The sequence below is a fragment of the Cnephaeus nilssonii genome (genome assembly GCF_951640355.1).
Source record: "Cnephaeus nilssonii genome assembly, chromosome: 12".
NCBI lineage: Eukaryota > Metazoa > Chordata > Mammalia > Chiroptera > Vespertilionidae > Cnephaeus > Cnephaeus nilssonii.
The window spans coordinates 26,046,391-26,066,799 of record NC_137083.1 but is presented as its reverse complement, the minus strand read 5'-3'; the positions used below and the strand labels follow the sequence as shown (position 1 = coordinate 26,066,799).

Here is a 20,409-nt window from a genome sequence, read left to right as displayed (position 1 = left end):
GTATTATTTTTGCTGAAGTTATGTGACTCTGATACATTTATTTGTGGCAGCAGTGAAATTCCTATGACCTTGCAGCTGAAGGGACCAATTGAAATCACGTAGCTGTGGGAGAGCCAGGACGGTCAGAGACCCGAGCAAGGAGAGACGAGGATAGTTAAACTCAGTTTATAAGCCCAGTTCAGAATTTATAGGATGAATTTGGCAAATTCTCTAAAAATGTAACTGGCGGTGCATATTGAATCTTAAAAATATCTCTGACATATGAATAAAGATTAAATTAATTTGAGAGGGAAAAAAGGGTTTTAAGAAAATGCCACTTAGGGACATAATTAATTGCTGACATATTAAAGGGTGATAATAGTGTAAAAAAAAAAAACAGATAGAAAGAATTAATGGCAGATTAAGTTCCTCAATTTAGTGATTCCAGAAAGGACTTGGATCATAAATGGATGCAGGCAATTTGGCATTCTGTTATAATCATTTGCCAAGCCAGCATTCTAATACATCTTAGACTACATTCCAATACATCCTAAATGACAATTAAAAAAAAAAAATCCCTGTTCTGGAAGGATATACTTTTCATTAACAGATCACTTGTTATGATTAATTAATATATCCCTGTGCTTTATACTATAGCCTTTTGCAGTTAGAAATTACTTATATCTACACCAGCAAAGCACTATTAGTGTGGGTTGTAACATATTTGGGGACTTGATTCTTGGATATTTAAGAGATCCACTTAATTAAAAACTCCTTTTAACTGCCATAATGATTTTAATTACCTAATCTTAATATTTTTTATTTTGAGTAAAATTATAAAATTTTAGTAGTGCCATGTTTTATTCTAAAACTAGAGGCCCGGTGCATGAATTCGTGCATGGGTGGGGTGCCTCGGCCTGGCCAGGTATCGGGGCCTATCAGGGCCATCTCACCCAGCTCAGCCGGGTCAGGGGGAGGGACCATGGGAAGTTGGCTGTGGGAGTGCACTGACCACCAGGAGGCAGCCCCTGGTGGTCAGTGTGCGTCACCTACTAGTTGTTTGGTCGACCGGTTGTAATGGTTGCTTAGGCTTTTTTATATATATACTAGAGGCCCGGTGCACGAAATTCGTGCACAGGGGTGTATGTCCCTCAACCCAGCCTGCACTCTCTCCAATCTGGGACCCTATCGGGATCGGGCCTAAATGGGCAGTCGGACATCCCTCTCACAATCCAGGACTGCTGGCTCCCAACTGCTTGCCTGCTTGCCTTCCTGATTGCCCCTAACCACTTCTGCCTGCCAGCCAGATCACCCCTAACCCCTCCCCTGACAGCGTGATTGATGCCTAACTGCTCCCCTGCCAGCCTCATTGCCCCTAACTGCCCTCCCCTGCAGGCCTGTTCACCCCTAACTGCTCTCCCCTGAAGGCCTGGTCACCCCTAACTGCCCTCCCCTGCAGGCCTGGTCCCCCACAACTGCTCTCCCCTGCAGACCTGGGTCCCCCCAATTGCCCTTCCCTGCAGGCCCGGTCGCCCCCAACTTCCCTCCTCTACCAGCCTAGTCACCCCTAACTGCCCTCCCCTGCAGGCTTGATCGCCCCCAACTGCCCTCCCTTGCAGACCTGGTCCCTCCCAACTGCCTTCCCTTGCTGGCCATCTTGTTGCAGCCATCTTGTGTCCACATAGGGGCAGCTATCTTTGACCACATGGGGCAGCCATCTTGTGTGTTGGAGTGATGGTCAATTTGCATATTACTCTTTTATTAGATAGTACTAGAGGCTCGGTGCACGAAATTCATGCACGGGGTGGGAAGGGGAGTGTGTCCCTCAGCCCAGCCTGCACCCTCTCCAATCTGGGACATCCTTCTCACAATCCAGGACTGCTGGCTCCCAACTGCTTGCCTGCCTGCCTTCCTGATTGCCCCTAACTGCTTCTGCCTGTCAGCCTGATCACCCCCTAATCACTCCCCTGCCAGCCTGATTGATGCCTAACTGCTCCCCTGCCAGCCTGATTGCCCCTAACTGTCCTCTGCAGGCCTGGTTACCCCTAATTGCCCTCCCCTACAGGCCTGGTCCCCCCCCCAACTGCCCTTCCCTGCAGGCCCAGTCGCCCCCAACTTCTCTCCTCTGCCAGCCTGGTCACCCCTAACTGCCCTCCCCTGCAGGCTTGATCGCCCCCAACTGCCCTCCCCTGCTGGCCTGATCACCCACAACTGCCCTCCCTTGCAGGCCTGGTACCTCCCAACTGCCCTCCCCTGCTGGCCATTTTGTGGCGGCCATCTTGTGTCCACATGGGCCAGCCATCTTTGATCACATGGGGGCAGCCATCTTATGTGTTGGAGTGACAGTCAGTTTGCATATTACTCTTTTATTAGATAGGATAGGGTCCCAGCACGTGAAATCGTACAAGTCCCTGGACCCAGAGTCCCACAGCTCGGCAGGACACAGAAAGAGTCCCGCTGCTGCCACCACCGCTGCCGGAGGCAGGACCCAGAAACCCACTCACGCCCCCAGAGTCAAGTCCCTGCCCACCCATGAGCCACACTGTGCACATAGCCCAGCCCACCCGCGCATGCCTGTCACACATGCAGCCTCCTGCTGATCGGTCATTAACAGCGTGATGGCATGACAAACACAGGCTTTTTATATAATAGACTAGAGGCCCATTGCACAAATATTCGTGCAATAGACCTTCACCTGGCTGCCAGCACCAGTTTTCCACTAGCACCAGTTTTCCTCCGGCACCGAGGACCCAGGCCTTGGCTCTAGCCACCTACCGATTGGAGCAGCGGGAGGTGCGGGGGGCGGGACTTGCGAGTCCCGCTGCCAGCACCTCCTGCCGGCCCGATCGGTTTCCCCTCAGCGGCGGCCGATCGGGTGGTGGGAGGCGCAGGCGGCGGGACTCGCGTGATGGGGGGTGGGGCAGCACGTGGGGGCCACCATCTTTGCTGGGTTAATTTGCATAGTGCCCTGATTGGCTGTGGGCATAGTGAAGGTACGGTCAATTAGCATATTACTCTTTTATTAGGTAGGATATATAGATAGGTACTACATCAAATATTAATGGAAAATTTTAAAAATAATACAGATGGTCTGGTAGATTGCAATTCTTGGTATAAACCATCTTTTAAGACTTAATTTATATCTAAGATGGGTAAAAAAATACTATTAATTTAATATGAAAAGGTACAGCAAGGTAGTTACACCTGAATCAAAGGTCTTAAGGGAAAATTTGTGGGACCAGAGAAAGAAGATAACCAGAAGTCAGCCTCGCTTAGCTACTAATTTTAATGTTGGAATTTCAAATATATTTTTATAACTAAAATTTTATTGTAATATTAGTGAACCAGTGCACGGATTCGTGTACATTGAAAGGAAATTAATTAGAAGGTGGCCAGTGGGGCGGGACTGGGCAAGACGGGCCGGACACTCCCTGGAGCCAACCTCTATCCGTCCCTCCCCAGCATCTGCAGAGTGAGCAGAGTCCCTCTGGCAGGTGGGGTCCCTCGGCCTGGCCTGTGGGGATCAGGCCAAAACCGGCTCTCCGACATCCCCCGAAAGGGTCCCAGAGTGCAAGAGGGCACTCTGCAAAGTTGCTGTCATACAGGGTGTGGAACACAAACGCAAGTGTGCAGTAAACCAGATTCGGGGCCGACAGTGCCCAGCAACAACATAACCCACAGCCAAAGGTGGAAATCTCGTAGCCCCACAAGGAATCGGGATCCCTCCTCTTTGGTTTTGGGGTGTATCACCCTAGAACTGCCGCTGCCAAGTCACTGCAGCTTGGCAGCTCTGGTATTGAGTGTCTGCCCCCTGGTGGTCAGTGTGCGTCATAGCAACCGGTCGGCCGGTCGGACACTTAGCATATTAGCCTTTTAAATATATAGATTTAACTCATGAAAGACAAAAAAGAAATAATTTAAAAGAAACTAAAAAGGAATGATAACTAATTGCCATGTGTGATCATTATTGAGGTTCTAAATTTTTTTAAAAAGTTTTAACCATAAGGAATATTACCTGGACAATCAGGGAAATTTGAGTATGCATTGTATAGCAGATACTATTACACTCATATTAACTTCTTGGGTATGATAATAAAATAAGGTCAGGTATATTTTTCTGCTTAGAAGATACTAAAATATGTAGGGATGATGTCATGTCGTCTGCGATATACTTAAAAAATTTATTTTATTTTATTTTATTGTTTAAAGCAGTGGTTGCCAACCGGTGATCCGTGGACCACTGGTGGTCCATGAGGTCCAAAAGGCTGGCGACTGCTGATTTAAAGTATTACCTATGTCTCCTTTTTACCCGATTGACACCCCCTCCCAGCCACTCCCACACCCCAGGACAAGCCCCCACCACCCCAGTGTCTCTGTCCATTGGTTATGCTAATATGCATTCCTGCAAGTCTTTTGGTTGATCTCTAAGCAACCCCCCTGCTCCCCTGACTTCTCTCTGAGGTTGGACGGTCTGTTCAGTGTTTAACAACCTTGTCTCTGGATCTATTTTTGTTCATCAGTTTATGTTGTTCATTATACCCCACATATGAGTGAGATCATGTGATATTTTTCTTTCTCCAACTGGCTTATTTCGCTTAGCATAATGCTCTCCAGGTCCATCCATGCTATTGCAAATGGTAAAAGTTCCTTCCTTTTTACAGTAGTATTCCATTGTGTAGATGTGCCAAAGTTTTTTAATCTACTCATCTGCTGATGGGCACTTAGGCTGTTTCCAAATCTTAGCTATGGTAAATTGTGCTGCTATGAATATAGGGGTGCATATATCCTTTCTGAGTGGTGTTTCTAGTTTCTTAGGATATATTCCTAGAAGTGGGATCACTGGGTCAAATGGAAGTTCCATTTTTAGTTTTATGAGGAAACTCCATACTGTTCTCCACAGTGGCTGCACCAGTCTGCATTCCCACTAGCAGTGCATGAGGGTTCCTTTTTCTCCGCATCCTCACCAACACTTGTCATTTGTTCATTTGTTGATGATAGCCATTCTGACAGGTGTGAGATGGTGCCTCGTTGTTTTGATTTGCATCTCTCGGATGCTTAGTGACTTTGAGCATGTTCTCATATGTCTCTCGGCCTTCTGTATGTCCTCTTTCGAAGAGTGTCTATTTAGGTCTTTTGCCCATTTTTTTATTGGATTGTTTATCTTTCTTTTGTTAAGTTGCAATATACTTTTAAAATGGCTTAGCATAATATGTATATAGATATGCATTGTACTATTCTTGCAACTTTTCTCTTGGTTTAAAATATCTTAAAATAAAAAGTTGAGAGAATTATTACATGAAATTTGTAATCATCCAGCATTATCAGGAACTTGGCAAATTGTTGTGATAGTGTTTAATTCCATTTAAATGAATAGTTTTTGCTGTTGAAATACAAGAACCAAGTCCCCACTTTGTAGGCCTATTCCCAGTCTTGAAGGGACTTGAAAGGATATTTTATGGAGAGTGGTTAAAGTAATTAGTAATGGTTAGCTTAGGTTTGACATCTGCTTTTTTAAATACTTGTAGAACTATTAGATGTAATTAAACCTGTGCATATGGTTCCAGAACTAGATTCTTCATTTATGGTAACCACTACCACAGGTAACTGTTGAGCACTTGAAATGTAGCCAGTTAGAATTAAGATGTGCTATACTACATAAACCAGATTAAGTATGACTAATATGATAAATGCATGCTAACTTCAAAAACTTAGTATGAAAATAATGTAAAATATCTAATTACATCTTGGAATGATAATATTTTAGATATATTGAGTAAAAAATAAAATATACTGATTAAAATTAGTTTCACTTGTTTCTTTTAATTTTTTTAAATGTTCTGGTGGCCACATTAAAAATTTACTTTGTGGCTCACTTTTTTTTTTTTTAATATATTTTTCTTGATCTCAGAGAGGAAGGGAGAGGTAGAGAGAGATAGAAACATCAATGATGAGAGAGAATCATTGATTGGTTGCCTCTTGCACGCCCCCTGCTGGGGATCGAGCCCGCAACCAAGGTACATGCCCTTGACCGGAATGGAACCCGGAACTCTTCAGTCCGCAGGCCGACGCTCTGTCCACTGAGCAAACCAGCTAGGGCTATGTGGCTCACTTTTATTTCTGTTGCACAGCACTGCCCTAGAGTGCTGAAGTTGGTAGTTGTATATAGAGTTAGATTTCAACTTTTCATGAAAAGGAGCTATATAGCAGTTAAGGACCATCTGAAAATGGAATGGATTGCCTTTGGAATTTGTATGTTTTCTGCTACTAAAAAGGTGCTCAGATATTTGAAGGAAACATTTTAGAGAACATTCAAGAATGAAGTAAGAGCACAGGTTTAGATTAGGTAAATCTTGAGGTTATTTCAGTAGTACATTTTCCACCTTCATCCCTGTGATTCTAATATGTTACACCTTCATTAAAAATTTCTGACCTAAGGATAAGACATTTAAAAATAACTAATAATGAAGGGCATATGCCTGGGTTGCAGGCTTGATTCCCAGTGTGGGGCGTGCAGCATTCTCCAATCGACAATTCTCTCTCATCATTGATGTTTCTATCCCTCTCTCCCTCTCCCTTCCCCTCTCTGAAATCAATAAAACATTTTTTAAATATTTATGTAGATTTAGTAATTATCCCTAAAACAATATAATTGCAAGTGTTGAATGTCATTGAACAAGCCTTGAAAAGGTTATTTTTTTAAAACTGTCTATTAGTTCTATTGTAGAGATCATGAATATGCATCTAAAGGACCAATGGTTAATGAATACTAGTAAGTGGAATGATAGTGTTTTAAGGTTATAAGAATCAGGACTTTGTAAATGAGATGATATTTCCAGCGACACCTAAAATATAGATTAGAAATATGGTATTTTTATTCAACCTCAAAGTGAAGATGTGATGCTCTGAAAAACCATGGCAAGTGATTCTGAGCATCTTAGTCATAATGAAACAGTTTATATGGGCCTGTAAAATAAAATTCTATAAAATAAGAGTGGAGGGAAATAATATTTCTAAATTATATTTGTATATATTTTTAAATATGTATGCTTTGCTTAATATTGTAAGTAGTCATTTGACCATTTTATTTTCAAGTCTAAAGTCTATATATTTAACAGGGCCAAAAATGTAGGAATTTTTGTTTATCATTGGGAAAATGTGCTATCCATAGTGGTGATTAATAATTTGATATCATATATTTAGTTCTAACTGGAAGAAATATACAAAGTGCTTTTATATTAATTATGCATTCCTCACAAAAACACTTTGCAGTTTAGAAAACTCAGACTTAAGTCACATAACTAGTAAGTGGCAGAACCAGAATTTGACTCTAGGTCTATCTGATTCTAAAGTCTACATTTTTTAACTCCTGCTATAATGCCTAACTTTTGAGAATAAATATTTTCATTGAGATAATACCAAATGATAACGATGATCCATTATCTTGGTTAAAAGTGCTGGTTATGGCAATTCAAGGTATAGTTAGTGCCAACATATATTTTACATATCTGTTTTTGTCAACAGTTTTTGCCTGTGTACATGCATGTTCGGGTTCTGGTTGCTGCATATCTATTTCAGACGGGCTATGGGCATTTCTCATATTTTTGGATCAAGGGAGACTTTGGAATCCATAGAGTATGTCAGGTAGGAATGCATTCAGTTAATTTTTTTTTCCAGTTTAACATGCTTTTGTGCCTAACTGTTGATAAAATATAAATATTGTCATTATAAGACCATGAATAATTTGAGTTTTGAAATGGCACTTAAAATTGTGTTATTTCTGTGTTCTATGGTTAATAATTAAGAGATAAATAATTTATTACTGAGGGAAGGGAAAATATAATTTAGATGAATGTATAATAGAAGCACTGGTACACAAGGGAAAACATTGCTGATTTACTTTAGTTTTGTAGAAATGTATAGTTACCTGGAATTATTATTATAGCCTATGCTTTTTCTCTCTCTAAGAAGAGGATTAATATTTATTAAGTTTCTACCTTATTCTAGGCAATTTCTGAACATTATTTTACTTATCTTTCATTACAAACCTGAGTTGCGATCTTCTCATGTACAGACAAGGACACTGAGGCTCAGAGAGGTTAAATAATTTACCTGTGGTAACATAGTAAGTGGTGCAGCTCTGATATCAACCTCTCAAATTCTTTGTTCTTTGAATGACATCACATGTCTGAAATGACTGTTACATAAGTCCCAAAGATACTTTTTAATTTGAGTAATATCATTTTGTATCTATGACAACTCTCAATTTAATCCCAAATGGGTAAATCAACATCAAATAGAGATGAAATGGATACTTTTTCTTGAGGTAATCTAATCTCCGCTTATAAACGAGCTCTAGGAAGGAGATCTGTGATTTTTTTTCCCCCCCTACATTTAACACGATGGCAGTTGCAGTCAGAGGACAGCTCAGGCTTGTGTTTTGCTGGGATTTAGTTAATATAATGCATAAATATTTTATATTCAACCCTTTAAAATGACTGTAAAACAAATATAATTTTAAGGATTAGTAAAATATGCTTGTACATTTGTTATTCTAGTGTCAAACATTTATACTTTGTTAGAAAGAATCTGTCTTTGCTGTTCATGAATTACCTGGAATGAAAACCATTTTCTTCACCTCTTTAATAGGTCTTATTTCGTCTCAATTTCCTGGTAGTGGTGTTATGTATAGTAATGGATCGGCCTTATCAATTCTATTACTTTGTCCCCTTGGTCACGGTATGGTTCATGGTCATATATGTTACTTTGGCATTGTGGCCTCAAATAATCCAAAAAAAAGCAAACGGTAAATATACTCTCTTACTTATGTTAATAAATATGTTATTTCAATGTACTAAATTTCTTTTTAGTTGCTAAAGGCTATTGAGACATGAAACAGTTAAAATTTATGGGTAGTATTGACATTTTGAAAGTTTGGTCATAAAAACTGTTTCTAAAATGGTGCAGATAAGTAGTTAAAATAATATCATAGTGCAGAATAATAGTTTTTATCTATATTATGTCTTTTCTTTTTTAAATTTTTCAAAGCCATTTTACCTATTAACTAATGCAACACTTTCAAACAGTACAGAGCCAGAATGGAGAGAGCTATGAGAAAGGAAAGCCAAATAGGGCTCTTTGTCCCTTACATCCTGCTTCAGTCTTGACAACTCTGCTTTATTTGATTTCTTATATATATTGAGATTTTTAATAAACATTCATTTGCAAAATAGCCTTTCTATGTCAAACAATTTTAAAAAGCACTAATATAATTTATCTTCTAGACAACCCTTTAAGCAGTTATTGTCAACTTGTTTTACTTATAAGGAATCCTAAGTGTCCAAAAGTTTGTCATCTTCAAATTTCACATAGCCAGTCACTTGTAGTGTTCAAAGTGAGGCCACAGTCATTATCTTAGTGCTTCCCCTCCCCCTTAAGATCATATAATTAAAATATTTTTCCTTTATGGAAAAACAGTTTTAAAATTTTGAATAATGTATTTAACTTAACCAAGTATTGTATATCAAAAATATTTTCTGTTGCCTTTCATTATAATACTGAATAATTTTTCAGGGAAAGAGTTGAGTTCTAGCCTTTAGTAAAGTCCATTAGTGTCTTTTGACAGCCTCTGTGGTTTAACTGCTTGACATAAACTCAAAATATTAATCAAATGAATAATCAATGTGTATAAACTAGGAGCACATAACTTAAAACATGTATATGTTAAAATATATCTTATGGTTAAATCCTAGTCCATTAGAGAGTTCTTAAGCTTTCTCTTTAGAAGTTGAATGTTTAAGCAGTCTTACCTAAGTTAGATTCAACATGTTTGTTAAAATTACATTGAACATATTGTTCCAAATTTTGTTGTAACTTTCAATAATGAACAGGTACAATTGAATTCAGGAGTTGTTTTCAAATATATTTATAGTGGATGAATAGTGGGTATATAGGGTATCAGGTGTATGTTGTAGCCTCATTCCTAGCAGGGACCCTCTACCTTTTTTTTATTTTTGTCCTACTTGTAACTTACACTTTTTAGATGTATTTTGTGTAACTTATAAGCAACCTGAAGTTATGTTAAGAACTATGCAGCGTATTAATACGTTAAATAGTATTGAATGTTTTCTTATGTAAATTCACAATTTTTAATAAATTAAATATTTTCTCTCTTAGGAAGTTGTTTCTGGCATTTTGGTTTACTGTTGAAACTAGCCTTCTTGCTGTTATGTATATGTTTTTTGGCATATTCTCAGGTTTGTACAGTCTTTTTAGTTTATATCTTGTTCTATTTTATTTTAGAGTTCAAATCTATTAAAGTATGTGAGAAGATTCAGAGCTTTTCTTTAGCTTCATTTTTTAATGACTGTAATAAAAGTGTCACTCCATAGTTGACTACTCAATGTAGATCTTTTGAGACCCACTTTTGTTACCCCTGTTTTGTTGTAAGAGCAATTTAAAGCTCTTCCTCTGGCAGTTGTTCAGAACCCATTTTACTTGATCAATCAAACGTTTATTGAATGCCTCTTTAAGACACTACTCTAAGTGGAGATCAAAATTCTCTTGACAGAATTTGCAACTTGGTTTGTGCATTATTCATTGCATCAAAATGTTACTTGATTTTTCCATAACTGCAGAGTAAAATTTTGGCAGTTAGTAAAACCAACTAAGGAGCAACGGGATTTGTACATATTTAGTATGTTTAATTTAATTAAAAGTTTGGTCATTTTCTCTCAGCTACTTTAGCAGGGTGGCAAACTGCTACCTGCTGCTCCGTCCATGATACAGACATATCGTTTAGGCAGCACAATAAACAAAACATTTTAATTTGAATGCCTGTAGTTGGGACATATTCTGCACAACTTACTCCTGTCTCCCAAACTCTCTGTCTTGTACCTGGTTGCATCAGGTACAAATGCCATATAAGAGGTGTGTGTGTGTGTGTGTGTGTGTGTGTGTGTGTGTGTGTGTGTGTGTGTGTGTGTGTGTGTCTGTGTTTCTATAAAGCTGGTTTTTTGCTTGTTTGTTTTGTAGGCTTTCATACTTATTTTCATACTTAGAAATAAAGCATTTATATTTCTGCTCCACCTCTAAGGTTTTTTGCAGAAGATCTATGAAATAATAAAGAAACAATAGGCAAATGTGTAAAGAAATAAGCCAAGTAATTACAACAACTACTTAACAGTCGTTCATTAAAATTCCCAACACTCTCGTGGTGCATCTGAGGAAGAGAAAGGAAGGTGGACCAGAGGTTCAATGGAGGAACTAAGAAGGTTTCCCCTACCCTGGATTAGTGTTTACCCTGCACAAGAAAAAAAGTACATAGTCCAATATAGCCCAGTGTCTTTCACATAATGGATGCTCAATAAATACTTGTTTGTTGATCACATAAGAAACAAAATTGTAATCAGAAATAAAGTTGTACATTACAGATATATATATGTGATACATATGATCATATCTAATAGCTACATACCTGTTAAGTCATATTTCTGTATTTTATATAGTTTGCATATATGATATATAAGTACTTTATATTGAAAATTTTGTTAAGAATCATCCTTAATATTCTGAGGCATAGATAGGACCCATTTTTAACAAGCTATAAGTATTTTGAAATCTGTCATTAAAAGGAGAATATTACATTTTATTAAAATAATAAAGTTTTTCTGACTTAAGCATTCAGCATTACCTAAAATACAATACTGTTTTCATATTTTTCTTAATTTTTATTAGCCTTTTAAAAAATTGTGATGTTAGGCATTTTTATGCTGTGGAATTAGATCTAATAATGGAGTTTTCCTTAATAGAGTTTGTCGTCATTCTTAAGTCTGGAAATTGAGGTTTTTGTTCTCTTCTTTGAAAGACTTCATTAATGTGCAGGAATGTACCCAAGACTTCTGCCTCTACATTCTCAGATTTTCAAGGCTGTCAGGTTAATAAAGGGGCACAATTCACTAACTTCACTAGAGTAAAATTGTAAACTTTGTTTCAAAAACTAGTAATGGCACTTGCCAGTTGATTGATTAAGGTGACTAATTCAGAGGATTCTTTGAACTCACATGGTTAATTATAGATTATTAAGGACATTTAGAGAAAGAAAAACTATATTTAACCTTAACCATCATTTCTTAGGTTATTTATAGCATATTGGCTGAAGCCTTTTATATTTTTGTGTTTTGATCAGTAAATGTTAGCTGTTTTGTGTACTAGATTTAAGTTTTTAAATGGAATAATTTTCCAGTTACCAGCTTGTTCCTTTCAAAATTTTCGGTCTCAGTATCCTTTCGTACACAGTAAAAGTAAATTAACAAAAATGTTTTGTCATCTTTATTAGCCATCAGTAAAATAAATTTCTTTTTAAATGAATTTCAAATGAAGTGATATTTTTTATGTTAAATAAAGAAAACCTAAAAACTGTGAGTGATCCTTATATAATTCTAACTTTAGAAAATTATTATTTATAATGAATTGCAAAACAAGTATTAACTTGTACCACTTTATTTTCTGGATTCTTTTTTTCAGGGTGCATTTGAGAAGATTTTTTCTCTTTGGCCATTGTCTAAGTGTTTTGAACTGAAAGGAAATGTATATGAATGGTGGTTCAGATGGAGATTAGACCGTTACGTATGTATTTACCATTTCATATTGTACTCTTAAAAAATTATTTGGAAATTTTTTAAATTTTTACTTAGTTTTAGAATAAGGAAACATGTTGATATGTTAAGTCAAAGCAGCCCTATTTCTCTACTTTTTTAAAGCAGAGAAAGGGTATGCATGTATATCAGCAGAAAAATACTGTAAAAATGTTGTCTATAAAGTGGCCTTTGTTTGAGTTATAATTTTGACTTACAGGTGATCCATCATATACTTTTATGCTTCAGCCATTCAGCACAATATGTATTGAGTCCCAATATATGCTCTAGTGTTGGTGTGATGAAGGCTATATTAGAGAAAGAAGACATACCTCCAGGCTCCTAAATCTTAAAATCTAGTTTAAAACCCAAGATTACTACTTATAATTGGGTATTAGGTATACAGTATGAAATTAGAGGTAGAAATTTGAAAAGAAGAAAGAGTGATATCATGGGTGATTTCATTAATTTAATCTTGAAGGATGGTTAAGATTCATTCAGTTGACCAATAAAATGTAAAACACCCAGCACAGTGTTCGTTAAATAATAGACACTGAATAAATATTAATTACCCTTCTTTACTCTCTCCCCTTTTCCTCCCTTCTTTCACTTATCACATTTTTCATTCAACAAATGTTTTCTTGGTGCCTATTTCTGGGCCATTGCTTGGTTCCCGTTACCTGTGCATTTTCCAATGAACTGCATTGCATTTCAAAACCATGTATTAATTGTTAATAAAAAGCTTTGCAAAGGTCTTGTCATTAAATAATTTTAAATTCTAACTTCCTCACTAGAGCAGTCTACTATGATATGGTAGTTCACATCAAGTCTTTATTTAAAAAGAAAGCTCTCTGGTCCACCATGTGTTTTCCACTCTTATGTGCATACTAGAGGCCCGGTGCATGAAATTTGTGCAAGGGGGGGGGGGGTGGAGGTGGGGCGGATTTCCCTCAGCCCAGCCTGCACCCTCTCCAATCTGGGACCCCTCGAGGGATGTCCGACTGCCCTTTTAGGCCCGATCCTGGATCGGGCCTAAAAGGGCAGTCGGACATCCCTCTCACAATCCAGGACTGCTGGCTCCCAACTGATCACCTGCCTGCCTTCCTGATTGCCTCTAACCGCTTCTGCCAGCCAGCCTGATCACCCCCTAACCACTCCCCTGACAGCCTGATTGATGCTTAACTGCTCCCCTGCCAGCCTCATTGCCCCTAACTGCCCTCCCCTGAAGGCCTGGTCACCCCTAACTGCCATATTTCCCTGCAGGCCCGGTCTCCCCCAACTTCCCTCCTCTGCCGGCCTGGTCACCCCTAACTTCCCTACCCCTCAGGCTTGATTGCCCCCAACTGCCCTCCCTTGCAGGCCTGCCCCCCCCCCCCAACTGCTCTCCCCTCCTGGCCTGATCGTCCACAATTGCCCTCCCTTGCAGGCCTGGTCCCTCCCAACTGCCCTCCCCTGCTGGCCTGATCGCCCACAATTGCCCTCCCTTGCAGGCCTGGTCCCTCCCAACTGCCCTCCCTTGCTGGCCATCTTGTGGCGGCCATCTTGTGTCTACATGGGGGCAGCCATCTTTGACCACATGGGGGCAGCCATCTTGTGTGTTGGAATGATGGTCAAATTGCATATTACTCTTTTATTAGATAGGATACTCCTATTTGAACGTGTGAACTTGGTGGTATTATTGTTGTGTGCTTTATTCGATTGAAATAAGTACCAATATAAGATGTTTTATCTTGGATGAGTACAATTAAATTTTATCATGTGCATTCAGAATAGTTTTTTATTAATATTTTTAAATTGTCATTATTTCTTCACTTGCATTATTTCTTCAGGTTGAGCCAGTTTGTCTCATTTTGTTACAAGAGATTTGGCTTTTCCTTTGCTGATAGTTTGTAACAATCATGGGCTTTATCTCATTGCTTGAAGTTTTACTCTTGAAGTTTAAGTCCTAGAAACTCTGAAACTAAGCTTTTAACTTAATTACTTTTATACATATTTTTATTATTTACTACGTTTTTTGCTGCTTATTGGAAAGTAGCTGTTTAAAACAAATTTTTCTCTCCTTATTTTTCAGGTAGTCTTTCATGGAATGTTGTTTGCTTTCACTTATCTGACTTTACAGAAGCGTCAAATACTTTCTGAAGGAAAGGGTGAACCTCTTTTTTCAAACAAAATTTCAAATGTTCTATTGTTTATTTCAGTAGTTTCTTTCTTGGTAAGTTTCAAAATGTAATCTTATAATTTTCCAACATCCTAATTGGTATACAAAATTTTCTTTAAGAGATAGGAATTGAACCTATAAATAAATAAAATATTTAAAAATTCTTTTTATTTTTATTTTCCAATTGAACATAAATTCTGAAGTGAATACATATTCAAGTTAAATATAAAGAATAACTGAAAGCTAAGTGAAATAGGAATTTTAAAAATTGTAATAAATTTGGGAAGAAATATAATGTAAGGTGTTTGACATGAAGAGCCACCACTGCCTAGGAATCACTGTTCCCAGAACAGCGTAGACCGAAGCCCCTCTCTGTGCTTTGTGTCTGGGCAGTGGAGACACCAAACCAGTGATGAGCAAACCTGTGGGAATTTTACTGAAGCTTTTACATCACATATGAAACATAATGTGATAAAGAAAACATCAGCATTTCCTGAGAATGCTGCCTCTTTAAGGCGTAACTGCGTTTGTGAACCTATTCGCGTATTTTTTTTGTTTTAGACCTATTCCATCTGGGCTAGCAGTTGTAAGAACAAAGCAGAGTGCAATGAACTCCACCCATCTGTTTCTGTGGTACAGGTAATTATCTTGATTTGAAGAAATTGTTTCTTAATTCTTGTTAAGGACACCGTCTTTAGCGGCAAAGAAATTTGAGATCAAACTATTTAAAATGTAGTTATATTACTTAAACTTTCTAAGCTATAGTTTCCTTTATTGTAACAGGGATATTAACATCTCTTTTCAAATATTAAATGTTGTTATATTAAATGTATGGAAATGATCAGTATTTGTCACTTAATAGGCACTTAGGAAATGTTAATTGTACTTATCGTATTTGCTTTTAACAAATTTTTAATCATTTAACAAATATTTGATGCCAGTATGTACTAGATATTATGCTGAAGGATATAGTGATTACCAAATCAGACATACTTTATATCCTTATCGAGCCTACATTCTTCCATTACAGATAATAATCATATAATTACCATATAATTATAAAGAGAAGTACATGATGCAATAATAGACCCTCATGAGGGGATATTACCTAGTTGGGGTTGGAGTGTAGGTCAGGGATGATTTCCCTGAGAAATCTCAGCTGATTTGGAGGGAGGAAGGCACAGCAGGCAGCAAGAAGGCAGGCTTGTGGTGGGAAGGATCATATACCACATTCGTAAGTGTGTGGTGGAGACTGGGAGGTAGGTAGAGGCTAGAGACAACTCAGATCACATTTACATGTTTGCAGACACCTCTGGTGGCAGGTAATCATAGGACATTGTGGGTAGTGTGGTGATGAACAGGGTGCTTTGGAAACCATGGGACTTCTTCATAACCCATCTTGATGTCACAGCAAGGTTCTCGGAGAAAATAGTGTCTAAGCCAAGGCCTGAAAAACGAGTAGCCCAGCCAAGAGCCGCAGGGAGAGTTTCTAGAGGATTATTATGGAAGAAGCAAAACTATATCATGAGGTTTTGTAAATTTTGCCACATAAATATGATATCCCTTTCTTCACAAAGAGCCTCAAAGTGGGTTCTTATTTTTTTCTAATAAGCATAAAATAAAACTGCTCAACCATGTACTACCTAATATCTGCACTGGTATGCAGTATACAGACCACATGTTTAAAAAATCGAGTTTGTATACACTCTAGAATAAAAATAACTTGCTAATCAATTGGGGGGAGAGCATTTTGTATGTATCAAGTTTAAGAATATAAAGAATAAATTATGACTTGAAGAAAGTAAAAATGCTCTTAATAAACAGGTTATTAATATTTACCTTTGTGGGTTTTTTCTTCAGATTTTAGCCTTTATTCTAATAAGGAATATTCCTGGATATGCCCGTTCTGTTTACAGTTCATTTTTTGCTTGGTTTGGAAAAATTTCATTAGAGGTAGGTACATTAATATTTTGCTCTGTCTTACACAGCCAAGTGTTACATATATGCTTATGTGCATATATATATATGTATGTGTACGTTTATATATGTGTGTATGTGTAAATCTGACATGCTTTTATTTTTATTTTTTAATTTTGACCCAAGTATATTTTTTTAGTGATTTTTAGAGAAAGGAAGGGAGGGGGTAGATGAGAAACATCTGTATGAGAGAGAAACATCATTCGGTTGCCTCCCATACACACCCTGATCGGGAATCAAACCTTCAACCTTTTTGGTGTACCGGAGGATATTCCAACCCAGCCAGGGCAACCTGACATTTTTTAAATCAAAGCTATGTTACTTATGGAATTATAGGGGGGAAATTCAATACTTTCAAAAGCAGTAACATATGTAATTTTTTACAGCTTTATTTAAATGACTAGACATAGATGACTTTCACAGTGTTCTTTATACTGTTGAGCTTTTAAGTACAACCAAGATGCTGAGATCAGGAGAGAAAAAAGTGAAATAGATATAAATGAAATCAGCTGAGGGGATTTTAACTTATTCATCATTATTAAATATGGTTATAATGCTTATCATAATAAAATGCATCCTTATAATTGGAAATTTTGGGGAAATTTTAAAACTCATTACATTTTGTGTGTAATACCTAATATGAAATTAATCTACAAAATCAGTTTAAAGTAGGTTTTGAAATACATTCTGACTATTCTGAGCTTTATTTGAAACAGAATATTTTAAAACAGAATTTATATTGTGATCATAAAAGTTAAATTTTAGAGCATATGATTTATTTAAAAGATACATTTTTTAGTATAAAATTTATTTAGTTGTCTTTATAATAGGGAAATAAGCCCTGGCCCATGTGCTAAGAGGTTAGAGCACCAGCCCCAAGCACTTAAGGATCGAGAGCTCAATTCCCGGTCAAGGGCATGTACCTGGGTTGCAGGTTTGATCCCCTGCCCCAGTCAGAATACGTGTGGGAGGCAACCAGTCAATTTGTCTCTCTCACATCTCTCCCTCTGTCTCTCTCTCTCACCTCTTTCTCCCCCTCCTTCCCTTCCAATCTCTAAATATCAATATAAAAAAATACCCTCCTGTGAGGATTCACTAAAATAAAATAGGGAAATGAATGTCCCTTTTGAGTTCTTGAATAAATGTTCTATTATTTTTTTAAGTATCAGTTTTCATAGAATTTAAAAATCTTGATCATGAAAGACTTACCAAGTCATTCAGTGGACTAAAGAATATTCATTTTGTATGCCCCTTAATATTTAAAGCATGAGAGTTTTATAAACTTTAATTGAATTAATTTACTATTTAGTGTTTCTATTAAAATATAGGAATGTCATAGTCTTCATATTTGTTGAAGTAGCTTAAACATATTTCTACTCTGATATTTTGAAGCAATGTGATGAAAGAACCACATTTGTAATCACAATAAAAATAAATAGTGGTATCGTCTAATATATATACTCATGGAACTTGAAATACATTTCAGAAACATATGAATGTGATCTAAAGCATTTGGCCATACATAGCAAACATGGGTACATCTTAAACTATGCTATTTCCAATAAAACTCTATACCTACATAAACATTCATAAATATATACATATATGGACACACAAAGGTTTGTAGCTAGATACACACACACACACACACACACACACACACACACACACACACACGAAGTCATTCTTTACTTGAGGTCTGAATACGGGAGTCCAGATATCCTGTCAACTGTCTTGCAAAGACAGATGCCATACAAAGAATTTTATAAAGTTAGAAGGTCCCTGTGGTTTGTTTCTTGAGGACTTTGAATCAGTGCTTCCGCAAGTAGGGGTTCTGGAGAGTGGACTCTGCAGTAGGCTTTTCAGAACCAGCAGTGAAACAGAATTGAAAAGTTTTGGAGAAGTCTGCTAACGTAATTATGCTATCAGATGTTTAAATTAGGAAAAACTGTGTTATATTCATGGACCTTCTGTACATATCTAACTTGAAATATTTTTCCTCCTAGCTATTTACTTGCCAATATCACATATGGCTGGCAGCAGACACAAGGGGCATCTTAGTACTCATACCTGGAAACCCCATGCTCAACATCATCGTCAGCACTTTCATATTCGTTTGTGTGGCACATGAAATTTCTCAGATCACTAATGATCTTGCACAGATCATTATTCCTAAAGATAACTCATCTCTACTGAAAAGGTTGGCATGTATAGCTGCATTTTTTTGTGGACTCCTCATCTTATCATCCATTCAAGATAAATCGAGATATTAAGTTGCTAAAATTCTAAAAAACTTAAACTCTTCAAGCTAACTGTTGCCTGCTTAGAGGAGAAAATCATCTATCTTGAGATATAATTGTATAGGTAAATAAAAATTTGTGCAGTAAGAGGACAGCTCAGTGATGTCTGTTGAATGTGTGGTTGAATATATAGAAAATGTACATATTTGATGTGAAATACTGAAAAAAATTGATGAAGCAGAGTGCATTGTAGAGGATTGCATGTGAAAAGTCTTTTCTACTGGATCTATATTTCCATTTATAAGTGATTTTAAGTTAACATAAGAAGGCAGGGAAATAATTGCCTTTCCAATAAAAAATATAGATAATTTAATTAGCTTAGTGTCACACTGTTTTGATATTTACTAAATTTGTGATAATAAGATTGTCTACACTGATATTCATCGTGGTAATTCCTACTTCATTGAAAACTTTCTCAAGAATGACTACAGTGTTGTTTTCTTGCCATATGTGCAATGAAGTGGAGTGATGAGCAGTATGCCTTTAATTTATGTGTTCTTGTTCTGTTGCTGTTTCCTGACATGGTTTTTTTTCTAACTGTGGTTTTCAGATATACAAGCCTAAATCTTTGTACACTTGGTCTCATGGAGTTATTCTAGGCTCCATTACAGGGTTTTGTTATTGTTGATGCTATTACTTCTTTTTATAAAAAGGCCAAATTTTCTTTCCAACTCAAACATTCACCTGTTTCTTTTCCTTAAGCTATATCAGTGTAATACTAGTTACCCTGTGGATCAATTTAATATGTTTTCCCCTGACTAATTTTGTATATTATTTCCAATGTTTGGAAAGTTCTTTATAATCATTTTTTTTCTTATTACTCCCTCCTATTTTTAAAAAATATTTATCAATCTAAACTTGTGCAGTCTAGTAAAGATTCAAGTTGTTACGATTGAGATGTATGACCTTTAGTAGAATTTTAAGTAAACCGTGACTTTGGACAATATATGTTTTTTGTTTGGATTGGCTTGGTTTGGTGTTGTTACAGCTGTTTGAGGTATAAGTTTATTTATCTGTTGTACAGATTTTATTACGACTTTTAATGTTTGAAAGATTGCACTTGTTTGCTCTTATTATGTGTGGGGTAAAATATATTTTCTGTTCATTGTATATGAAATATGGAGTAATTTAAACAGTAAATAAACGTTCTGTGGATGCTTATTTTTGTATGGCAAAGTATCAATTAAACTGTGTGTTCTTTTTTTAAAAAGCTGGATCCATTAATGATTGTTTTAAATGTCTAATTCATTTTCTCAATTTAAATTTGCTTTTTCAAACTCAGTGTAGATCACTGTGATAGTTGAAAAAGGAATAACTTAGTTATCAGAGCTTTGGAGAATAATCTGTTCAGGAAGTTTAAGCA

General features: G+C 37.0%; 1 protein-coding gene across 2 annotated transcripts in view; it reads left to right on the top strand.

Annotated features, from left to right (window-relative positions):
* The window catches only part of CASD1 (CAS1 domain containing 1), a 44,836-nt gene extending 24,629 nt beyond the window's left edge, over positions 1-20,207 (top strand). For both annotated transcript variants that reach the window (XM_079786174.1, XM_079786173.1), the window contains exons 11-18: positions 7,501-7,620; positions 8,626-8,782; positions 10,153-10,232; positions 12,502-12,603; positions 14,683-14,823; positions 15,331-15,408; positions 16,630-16,722; positions 18,753-20,207. In XM_079786174.1, the coding sequence (XP_079642300.1) occupies positions 7,501-7,620; positions 8,626-8,782; positions 10,153-10,232; positions 12,502-12,603; positions 14,683-14,823; positions 15,331-15,408; positions 16,630-16,722; positions 18,753-19,019 (1,038 nt within the window). In that variant the 3' untranslated portion in view covers positions 19,020-20,207. The remainder of the gene's footprint in view (positions 1-7,500; positions 7,621-8,625; positions 8,783-10,152; positions 10,233-12,501; positions 12,604-14,682; positions 14,824-15,330; positions 15,409-16,629; positions 16,723-18,752) is intronic.
* Positions 20,208-20,409: the final 202 nt, after the last annotated feature.